This window comes from Saimiri boliviensis, chromosome 16, assembly GCF_048565385.1.
Source record: "Saimiri boliviensis isolate mSaiBol1 chromosome 16, mSaiBol1.pri, whole genome shotgun sequence".
Taxonomy (NCBI): Eukaryota; Metazoa; Chordata; class Mammalia; order Primates; family Cebidae; genus Saimiri; species Saimiri boliviensis.
The window spans coordinates 32702089-32714485 of NC_133464.1; the positions used below are offsets into that span (position 1 = coordinate 32702089).

Sequence of the window (12397 nt, forward strand, 5' to 3'; positions counted from 1 at the left end):
TTTGATCCTGGGAGGCAGAGGTTGCAGTGAGCCGCGATCTGCACTCCAGCCTGGGTGACAGAGCAAAATTCCAGCTCAATTTAAAAAAAAAAAACAAAAAAAAACAAAAAAACAAAGAAAAGAAAAAGCAAAACAATAAAATTCAATGCTTCACAAATATTTTATGGGTTTCTTCAGGTATAGTTACAATTCTTAGATGCTCCTTACAATTCTTAGATGCTCCTTTTCTGGATTTACTTATGCTATGTAATGTCATCTAAAAGCTATGTAAAAAACAGCTTTTCATGGGCAGATTAAGTCATCACTGTTTTGTTTTCCAAGATGTGTAGTGTCCAGATAACCCCTTTAAAAACTGTAACTTTTTGACTACTATATGGTAGGTGCTCAGAAGAATGAACTGAATAAAGATGCTTAATGTTATGAATTGTTAATAAAAATTGAACCACAATAAGATACCAACAACAAACTATTAGAATGTCTAAAATTAAAAAAAAAAAAAAAATCAACACCAAATACTGGCAAGGACACAGAGCAACAGGAACTCCCATTCATTGCTGGTGGGAATGCAAAATAGTACAGACACTTTGAAAGACAGTTTGGGAATTTCTTACAAATCAGAATTTGCATTTCAAAAACACTCTTCTAATTCTTTTAAAGTTACAAATACCTTCTCTTTATGTTTCCCTCAAGTCTAAAATGGGAATAATGCAGGTGATTACTCATTACCATGGCATGCTGATGTTCAGATTCACACATGATAAAATTGCTAAACCTCAGAAGAAAAGTTTTCTTAACAGAGCCAAATAAGAGCCTATTACACGTTAAAGTACTAAAGTTTAAGGTCATTTCCGTAGACTATCAATTATCTGTAAACTAAATTTTCACTGTTAGTGTTTGGCAAATAACCAAATTCTGTTCCATTCTCTTAGAAAATTTATTAAAAATAAGATCAGAGATAAGCATATAAAGCATGTATCTGAGACATTTTATGGTAACACTTTCAAAGGATGTAAGAAGCAAAAACATTATTACAAACATTTCTTCCTTCACATTTTCTGAACAAGAATATGCAATTAACTTACCAAATTTAAGTGTAAACTTTTTTTAGGGTTATGTGAAGTAAAACATTGAAAACAAAGGAAAGAATTAAACAACCAAAAGGTTTTAATTGAAACAGTCTTATTGATATTCACTATAATTTTACTTGTGCAAGTTATATAACCTCGAAATGCTTAAGTTATAAATAAACCACATTAAAAATAAAATCTATTTCTAGACCTTCTTATCCACAGTAGCTATTAGATATTTAAAATGCATGGAAAATACAGCAACTTGCAGTATGAAAAACAGCCACTAGATGGTAGTGATGACAAACAAATCTATGCTTATCAAGCAAATAAACTCCAGGCCAATAGCCTACCAGGAAAAAAAAAAAAATCAGTTAATAGAGGTAATAATATAAATTTACTGTTATAATATTGGTACAATATTTATAAAACAGGAAGCATTATATATATGAGTTGTGGAAACAAGTAAAAATTAAGTAAAATAATTTATATTAAATATAAATATATGCATTTACATCATATTAATATACTATCACTGGCTAATAAAGTCATCCAGTGTGTCTCAGTTACCATGCATTTATAATACATCAGTGCAAGTCCTTCATATCTAAAAAATAAAAATAAAAAGAAGATACCGGTGGTAACTGAAATAACAAAATGGAGAAATAAAGAGTTCTGAGTTGGATAATTAAAAGGTGTCAAATAACATGTTTTTATACCCAAGAAACAGGTGTTTATACTAAAAATAGTACAATATATTTACATCCTTTCTTTTCTAATTCAAGTTTCTTAAAAGGTATAATAACTATGAAAGCAATTAATGTTTAAGCTATTTTTTTTGTAAACAAACTTTGTGGGAAGTTTTTTATTCAAATGTTATTAATATATAGAATTACCAGTTAAACCAAAATTAAGATAAAAACCAAGGTTCACAAGACTAATATTACAAAACAGCACTCATTTGTAACCAGTGTTTAATTCCTTTTTTATTATACCTAACATATCTAACTAGAAAATCAATTTAAGATTTAAATATTGCATATACTTAGCTGGTTGACAACCTGAATATTGTAATTAGTAAATCTGAAGAGCTGCCTGCCCTCCTCCCTCATCTCCCTCCCACTCTTTTCTTCAGCAGATGAAAATAGAAAGGAATCAAGAAACCATTTCAAAATTGAAGACGAGGTTTACATGAACTTCCAGACTTAAAAGTGACAACTCATGAAGTTAGTATTTTCTGTTTTAAAGCTGAATGTGGCACTTTAAAAAGTTATTTCTCAGTTTTATGATCATAATAAAGCTTAGAAGTAAACTGAATTAAATCAGCATTCTATCTAAGAATGAAAGCTTGATCACTTAACCAGGTTGAGAACAGAAATTAACTATATAATAGAGTAATAAACTTACTTAAATGAATATTGGATTTCTACCACTGGCTTTAGTAATTTAAACAGTTTACTGGGCATCTTATTATTTAATGAGTTTACTATGCCAATCCTTGTATTAGGAATTGAGATAATGAAGAGTATGACACATTCTTCCCTCAACAAGATTCAATTTACTTTATAAGTTAAATACTAAGAATTCTGCAAGATGTGAAAATGTCACTTAAGTTTCTGATCTCTAACTTCTTACCATTCCCGCAAATAAGACTACACTTTCATAACCATCTGTCTCAAGTGACACTGTTCCGGTTGCCCAAAATATCCCTTTTTCCAATCCTTCTTCTAGCTTAAGGACACTCAAATGGAAATCCTCTGCCCCAAAAGCAGAATTTGTATTTTCATTCTATATGCTCCTACGGAGCTGAATGGGCACCAACATAGCAAGCATTTCTCTTTAAAATTCTGAAATAGCTTAAATATGCTTATATATATACTTTTACATGTCAGCATCTTCATAATGGCTGCAATGCATAATTATCCAGCAAGAGTTTAGTAAGTTCTAGGATTCATATTTAAACATATGATCACAGTATCCATTAGTCCAATATCAGAAACCATTTACATTTTAAGCAAGGTAGACACACGCTAACAATATTTGCTTGTCCTCACCATGCTACTTTAATACACATACAGCCAATACATGCAAAAACAAAAATAAAATAGTTTGGGAAGACTACTTACTGAAAAATGCCAGCATGAAAATGCCATCATTCCCCACTCTGAGCTGGTCTGCATCACTGAAGTCATCTCTTGGTGGACACTCTTCCTCCTGAATCTGTAAAACATGTTACATTGGAATAGCTCACTAAAAATTACAACTTTATCATCTTAAATGTAAGTAAAGGAACTTCAACAAAATCTGATGTTCTCAATTTGTTATATAGACAAATGAAATAAGTACAATGTCTGGTATAGAGTAAGTTATCAATAAGTGTTATTAGCAAGTACTACTTCATGGTTACAATTAAAAAGAGTAACGTTAAAGATAAACAAAAAAGATAAAAGATTAGTAACATCAAACTCAAAAATGGTATAAGAAGATACATGTGACAGTGCTGCATTAGTAATGACTGGGAAATAAGAACTTTCACAATCACTGCTGGAGTATAAACTAGTACCATTTCTATAGCTGGCAATTTTGCAATAATTATCAAAAATAAACTTTAAGATTTAATGATTGCCATGCTTGGTTTCGGTCTTCCATGGGGCTTGTATCCCCTTTTGTTGGCCAATTTCTCTCCTTTGGAACCAGAATATTTACCCAATGCCTACAGCCCCATTTTATCTTAGAAATAATTAACTGTTTTTTTATTTTATAGGCTCATAGGTAGAAGGGATTTGCCTTGTCTCAGATGCGACTTTGGATTATTGACTTTTGAGTTAATGCTGGAATGAGTTAAGATTCTGGGGGACTGCTGGGAAGGCATGATTGTATTTTGAAATGTGAGAAGGACATGAGATCTGGGATGGGCCAGGGACAGAATGATATGTTTTGATCTGTGTCCCCATCCAAATCTTATGTTCAACTGTAATCCTCAATAGTCAGAGGCTGGGCCTGGTAGGAGGTAGGTAATTGGATCATGGGGGTGGTTTCTAATGGTTTAACATCATTCCCCTGTTCTCATAATAATAAGTGAGTGACTGTTTTTTGTGAAATCTGGTTAAAAGTGTATGGCATGACCCCTCCAATCTCTCTCTTCTTCCTGTAAAATGTGCCTTCCATGCCCTATAAAATGTGCCTGCTTCCCCTTCACCTTCCGCCACAATTGTAAGTTTCCTGAGGCCTCCTCAGAAGCTGCTATGCTTCCTGTACAGCCTGCAGAACTGTGGGTTAATTAAACTTCTTTTCTTTATAAATTACCCAGTCTTGGGTATTTCATTACAGCAGTGTGAAAATGGACTAATACCATACATCACCTCAGGTGAGTGTGAATAACTCAATTTTGAGAGACAGTCTGAGAAGCTAGGGCTAGGCTCAAGATCACATAATTAGGAGGGTCAAAGTAGTACTTGAATCCAGGACACTATGTTCTTTCCATACAATCATGTATGGTAGTCTCACTAAGCATACTGCTATCCTGAAATTTAAAAACTTTCAAAACCATTTTATATTGTTTATTATTTGGGCACAAAGATTCCTTAAATTGTGCAGTCATACATCATAGGTAAACTTTATACACTAAATTTAATAACTGGCCATGACTATAATATTTATAAAATTTTATATAATTTCAAATTAGTTCAAGAAATAAGCATTAAAGCAGAGTAAGAACAAAAAACTATCACTGTGATTGCAAAAATATATTTCATACTGTGTATTTTAAAACATCAGTCCATTCCAGGCATGGTGGCTCACACCTGTAAATCCCAGCACACTGGGAGGCCGAGGTGGGCGGATCACTTGAGGTCAGGAGTTTGAGACTAGCCTGGCCAACAAGGTGAAACCCCATGTCTACTAAAAATACAAAAAAAATTAAACAGGCATGGTAGCATGCTCCTGTAGTCCCAGCTACTCAGGAAGCTGAGGCAGGAGAACAGTTTGAACTAGGGAGGGCAACGTTTGCACTGAGTCGAGATAGCACCACTGCATTCCAGCCTGGGCAACAGAGTGAGACTCTGCCTCGATTTAAAAAAAAAAAAAATCAGTACAGAGATTTTATCAAAAGTCCGTTTGAACTGAGTCGAGATAACACCACTGCATTCCAGCCTGAGAAACAGAGTGAGACTCTGCCTCAATTAAAAAAAAAAAAAAAATTGATACAGAGATTTTATCAAAAGTCATCATTTAGAGAAAAAAAAAAATTAAGACAAGATCTCACTCTGTCACCCAGGCTGGAGCGCAGTGGCACAATCAAGGCTCACTGCAGTCTTGATCTGGGATCACTACACCCTCAATCTATTGGGCTCAAGTGATCCTCCCACTTCAGCCTTCCAAGTAGCTGGAACTACAGGGGTGCACCACCACATCCTGCTGATTTTATTTTTTAAGCAGAAATAAGTTTTCGCTGTGTTGCCCAGGCTGGTCTCAAACTCCTGAGCTCAAGCAATCTGCCTGCCTCAGCCTCCCAAAGGGCTGAGACTACAGGAGTGAGCCACAGCAATATGCCCAAAGATGACTTTTATAATTTTAACAACGGAAAAAAAACCACACACAGACATTTGGAAATACTCTTAATTGTTCACTAGAGTGGAATAGCCACGAAGTTTCAATAGCATATTGATTCCAGGGAATTTACTCAACTATTAAATAACAGGAAAATATTTATATAAGATGTTAAAAAAATAGTATCTAGGCAATAATCTCAACTACATTAAACATTAATTTGTAAATCCTAAAACTGGTAAAGACATTGAAATATTTTTAAACAGCTGTAATAGAGAACCTATATAATTTTCTTCTTCCTATTTTCCCACATTGGCTAATACAAAGAAAGCATTCCTTAACTTAATCAACTGTCATTTACTAAAAAACAAAAATGTGCCTGATAATAACTAGGTACTGGGAATGTAAATGCAAGATCTCTGTCCTGGAGTTGCTCACAATTTATCCAGTGCTAGTTCTAATGTCAAAAGACAAGTTACTGCAACAATTTAAAATAAGTTACAAAAAAAAGAACCCTACCCATTATAAGATTATGAAATGAGCCTACCTCACGAACAAGCCATGTTCTAAACATTTTATAAAATTAATGGTTTGGAATTTGCATTTTTCATAGAAATATTAAAAATGAGTTGTCATTTTCAGAAATCTACTTAACCATTCCATCATATAGAGGCAATTCTACACATTAGAAATAGGAAATAGTAAAAAACAGTAGTTTTAAAGTCTCTCGACTATCTATATTGTCCCAATGAGACTTGATACAGGAAATAAGCTTTCAACTCACCCAGCTGAGACTCGTTTACAACTGAATGTACTCAAATGCTAATCAGATGAGAGTATTTTTTCAATTTTTAAATTGTTTGTAATTGACGAAAACTGCATATATCTATGATGTACAACAACGTTTTAAAATGTGTATACATTGTAGAGTGGCTAAATTGAGCTAATTAGCATGTACAGTACGTCACATATCATACTTTTTTTTTGTGGCAAGAACATTTAAAAATCTACTCTCCTAGCAATTGTCAAGCATAGACCAGTTTTTTATCTTAATCAGGTATAGAGACTCATATGCAAACATTCATACTTTGCACAAAGAGGGTGCTGAAGCACTGGGTTAGGAAGCACTGGTAAATTTAAAAGATTTTTTAGAAGACCTAAGTTAGTCTCTTGTATACAATTCTATTAATACTTTGCTGACTATGAAAGTTTCCACAATGCTGATAAGCTGGGGTTACAATGATATCAGAAGCAAATAAAAACAGATTAACTTTTCTTTACAGACATGTTCCAATTCCAGCTGAGAATTGCTACTACTTTCTAAAACAGGGTGCTGGAAATGATGACAATGAGGGAATGGAACAGTAACACTTCAGACTTTTCTCTCCAAAAGGGGTAAAATCGACCTTCTTCAAAGCACACATAGCAAGACTTAATGCTTCCTACGTTGCCTTTAGAATTCTATCCTATTGTATGCAAGTTAGGGCAGTAAAGGATCTAAGGTCCATAATACTCTTTAAGGATCTTTGCCATTGTCAAGGTCTCCAGAGAACCCCTGAGAAAAGGAGTTATTAGGACTTTCATAGATAGAGAGGAATCTACTTCTCTGAGAGATATGAATGTGCATTACAAATATAAGTGCTCTAAGTAACCTAGAACTGATTTAGACAGAAAATCCCTATTTAGATCTATCTTCCTTCTCTAAGATGTTCCCCTCACAGCAACAAAAATCCTTATTGACTCAGTTATATTATGCCACTGTGTTGAGACTTACTTTCCTCCTCTGTGAGGAAAAAGGCATAAAAAACAAATTCAGTTTTCTGTCTTTACCTATCTTCATAACTGTGTCCAAAGCTATTTATGATGACGTTTAACCCTGTGTGTGCTAGAGGAGGGTAGTGGGAGCAGGCATAAAAAGTGTGGTTGCTGATGAAAAAAATACATCCAGGGCACACGCTCATCTCTCAGAGGAGCAGCTCACTGGGCTCTGACCTCATAGCAGCTAGAGGAGAATGACATACATGGAAGCACATCTCTCTCCCTTGACTCCTTACCTAATTCTAGCTTTCCTGGGTAAATTGATTTTTTCATCTTTTTTCCTGAACAAAATGGGATGAATCCAGGGATCTGAAATGACATCTCTCAAGTCTGAAGCAGGAAAAAAAAAAAATGCAAAAAATTCTAGCCCTCCTTGCAGCCACACTAAAATGTAAATAATTTCTGCCTCTTACCTGGCTGCAGAATAGCAGATGTGTATCTCACTGATCCTCCATTACTGAGACAGCCACTCCTTTTACCAGAACAAAAAATAATTTACATATATCTAGAATATGTTACTTTTTAAATAACATATTCTACTGTAGAATTTTGGAATGATGAGCAAGCATTCTGTCTTCCTCATCTTCCTTTATTCTATTACTAAGAAAGGAAGATGGGGAAGACAGAATGCTTGATCATCATTCCAAAATTCTAGAGTAGAATATGTTACTTAAAAAAGCGGCTGACAAAAATAATTTGAAGGCCTTGTAACATTTCTGTGTTTTTCAGCTACCTTGAGTTCACTAAACTGACTATGCTAATATAGAAAACATGAATAGAAAAAAAAGATGATTCACAATTAAAATGATAGACCATGGAATTCAAACTATGTAAGAAAAAGAGAAATAAGTACATGGACAGCAAAGACGTCAATGAACTTGAGGTCCAGGCAAAGAGAAGAACTGTCCAAGTGGTGGTAACCAGAGTGAGTGAGTTAGGGTGGGAGGTGAACGCTAGCACATGAGGTGTCTGAAATCAAAACTTAGGAAGTGATAAGTGAAGAAGAGCAACAGAAAAGAGGAAGTCAAGAGATGGAGAAGGTGAATTTAACTAGGAAAATGCCAATTTCAACAAAAATGACACCACCACAACAAAAATGGCAACAGTAGAACAAATACCTTTCAACAACACAAGGGTTAGGGATACCGACCCACCCCCCATGCAGTAGAAAACTTGAGTATAACGCTGCCTTCTCCAAAACTTAACTACTCACAGCCTACTGTTAACTAGAAGCCTTACTGATAACATAAACAGTCAATAACACATAAACTAGTATCTACATATATTTTATACATTCATGACATGCCTTTTCTTAATTTTTTCGATACTTCTATACTACACAATTCGTTGCAAGTTTTTTTCAAATTGCTGCAGATCTCCAAAATACTTTTCCAATATATTAATTTAAAATAATCTGCATACAAATAGACCTGTGAAGTTCAAACCCATGATGTTCGGAAAAAAGTCTACATACATACTTATACACAGAGCTATTTTTAGCATTACTAGATGTACATATCAATTAACAAAAATAATTTTATCAAAAGAAATGATGAAATTTTCTTACTCTTTGAGATGTTTCTGCTGCTGCAGCTGCCATTGCAGCAGCTTTAGCCTTCTCAGCTTCATCGTATGTAGGAAGAGAGGTAGCAACACTATAGGGAGGTGGCACAGGATAAAACTCTCCATAAACTTCTGTATCTGTAGAAAGAATTCAAAAAGAATAACCAGCAAACACTATTTAATTTTGTAGCCATAGCCATAACTTAATCATTTACAATACCACTAATACATGACTACTATTGCTATTATATAGTACTATGTTATAAGCTATAAAATATATAAATATTATAATCATACATCTTAGTTTAGTCCAAATTTATTATAAAGAGAAAGAATGGATAAATACCATTTAAAGGCTAACACACTAAACAAGAACCTCCAGAATGAGATTCTGAAAAGGAGAGCCAGACAAGAGAAGTAAGAATCTCACAATACATGAGCATCCTGTATGTTCTTAGCAGTATGCACAAAGAACTTAGTTTACTTGCCCACTATCTCACAGCCAAAAAAGCAAAAAGAAAAAGTCAAGAATCATAACAATAACAAACATTTACAAAGTACAACCATTTCATATACCACTTCTATATACACTGATCTTAGAATCTCTGAGGTTCAGAAAAGTTAAGTGACTTACACAATACTAAACATTAAGTGGCAGATATAGGGAGCTCCTGACCGTAAATACTTTGCTCTGATAACATATAAGGGGTAATTGTTTTACACAGGTTGATTTTGGCAATCTCTTAAGCAAACTCAGTATTTTCCTTTGCTAAAAGATAGAAGTTTCACCTTTTTTCACTCTTGTCCCTTTCTCTTTCCATTTTTCCTTTATCCATTTAGTTCTTTAGATTTTCTTTTATGAAGTATTTCACTCCCAAATTTTTGAAATATAATCTCCAAAAATACATTACAATAGAAGATACAGACTGCTTATTTTAAAAATAAAACCACATCACTTATTACAACATAAGTAGTAAAGTAAAATGCTACAGGTCAATCAGCTCATTAGACTTATGCTAGAGTCACTGACATGGAAAAAAAAAAAGGTAGATTCTAAAAGTAGCATGCATCATGTTGTTTGACATCACTTTTGTATCTTCCTCCATTATAACTACAGTAGTTTCATCTATCTAGTTTTATATACTTTGCTTTCATGCATTTTGCAAATACTGTTTTTCTTACAAACTGAAGGTTTGCGGCAATTCTGCATTGAGCAAGTATATCAGCACCATTTTTCCAAGAGCATGTGCTTACTCTGTGTGTCTGTCATATTTTGGTACTTCTAGCAATATTTCAAATGTTTCCAGTACTATTATGATGTCTTTTATGGTGATCTGTGGTCAGTGATCATTGATGTCACTATTGTAGTTGTTTTGGGGCACCACAAACCATGCCCATAGAACATAAATGTTGTGTATGTTTTGTCACACGTCTCTCACTCTAATTCAAAACCTTAGAAACAAGCCTAGCAAGGATGGCATATCAAAAGCCAAGATACACCAAAAGCCAGACCTCTCACCCCAAACAGCCAAGTTATGAATGCAAAGGAAAAGTTGCTGAAGAAAAATAAAAGTGCTACTGCAGTGAACACACAAGTAATAAGAAAAGGAAACTACTTTTTTGCTGATATGGAGGAAGTTCTAGTTCCAGTTAGAAGATCAAACCAGCCACAACATTCCCATATGCCAAAGCCTGGTCCAGAGCAAGGTGCTGACTCTCTTCAATTCTATGAAGACTGAGAGAAGACAGGAAGGTACAGAAGAAAAGTTGGAAGCTGGGAGAGGTTGGTTTGTTTATGTGGTTTAATCAAAGAAGCCATCTTCATAAAAGTGCAATATGAAGCAGCAAGTGCTGACACAGAAGCTGCAGCAAATTATGCAGAAGATCTAGCGAAGATCATTGACAAAGGTGGCTACATTAAACAACATATTTTCAATGTAGATGACACAGCTTTCAACTGGAAGATGCCTTCTAGGACTTTCAGAGCTAGAGAAGAGTCAATTCCTGGTTTCAAAGCTTCAAAGGGCAGGCTGACTCTCTTGCAAGGAGTAATTCAGCTGGGAACTTTAAGTTGAAGCCAATGCTCTTTTACCATTCTGAGGATCATAGAGCACTTAAGAATTATGCCAAGTCTACTCTGTGCTCTGTAAATGGAACAACAAAGCCTGATGACAGCACATCTGTTTACAGCATGGTTTACTGAATATTTTAAGACCACTGTTGAAAGCTCAGAAAAAAAAGAAAAAGATGTCAAAATATTACTGCTCACTGACAATGCACCTGGTCACTCAAGACCTCCGAAAGACATACAAGAAGATTAATGTTGTTTTCATGCCAACTAACACAACATCCATTCTGTGGCCCATGGATCAAGGGGTCATTCTGACTTTCAAGTCTTATGATTTTAGAGATATATTTCATAAGGCTATTGCTGCCATAGATAGTGATTTCTCTGATGGATCTGGGCAAAGTAAACTGAAAACCTTCTGAAAAGGATTCACTATTCTAGATGCCATGAAAAACACTCAGCATCATGAGAGAAAGTCAAAATATCAGCATTAATGGGATTTGGAAGAAGTTGATTTCAGCCCTCACAGATGACTGAGGGGTTCAAGACTTCAGTGGAAAAACAAGAAGTAGAATCAGAATTGGGGCCTGAAAATGTGACTGAATTTCTGCAACCTCATGGTAAAACCTGAATGCATGAAAAGTTGCTTATGGATGAGCTACGAAAGTGATTTCTTGAGATGGGAGATAATCCTGGTGAAGATGCTGTGAACACTGTTGAAATGACAAAAAAAGGATTAGATTACATAAGTTTAACTGATAAAGCAGTGGCAGGGTTTGAGAAAACTGACTCCAGTTTTGGAAGAAGCCCTAGTGTGGGTAAAATGCCATAAACAGCACTGCATGCTACAGATAATTCTTTCGTAAAACAAGGAGTCAAGTGGTGTAGCAAACTTCATTGCTGTCTTATTTTAACAAATGGCCACAGCTGGAGCTGGGCACAGTAGCTTGCACCTGTAATCTCAGCTACTCGGAAAGCTTAGGCAAAAGTATCACTTAAGGCCAGGAGTTTGAGAGCAGCCTGGGCAACATGGGAAGATTCCATTTTTAAAGCCATTAAATTAAAAAAAAAAAAAAAGCTGTCCCTGTAGTGCCAGCTACTCAGAATTTTGCTTGAGCCCAGGAGTCCAAGATTACAGTGAGCTATGAGAGTGCCACTGGATCCTGTTTCTAAAAAAAAGAAAAAAAGAAAAAAAATTGCCATAGCCACCCCAACATTCAGCAACCACCACCCTGATCTGTCAGCAGCCATCATCAACGTTGATGCAAGATCTTCCACCAAGAAAAAGATTACAACTCACTTAAGCTCTGATGACTATTAGCATCTTTTAGCA

At 34.9% G+C, this 12397-nt stretch overlaps 1 protein-coding gene across 1 annotated transcript in view; it reads right to left on the reverse strand.

Moving 5' to 3' along the window:
* Positions 1–12397, reverse strand: part of NDFIP2 (Nedd4 family interacting protein 2) — a 76541-nt gene that overhangs the window by 13796 nt on the left and 50348 nt on the right. The window contains exons 3-4 of the mRNA XM_003931019.3: positions 9001–9134; positions 3194–3287 (exon numbers count right to left, since the gene is read on the reverse strand). Coding sequence (XP_003931068.1) covers positions 3194–3287; positions 9001–9134 — 228 coding nt within the window. The remainder of the gene's footprint in view (positions 1–3193; positions 3288–9000; positions 9135–12397) is intronic.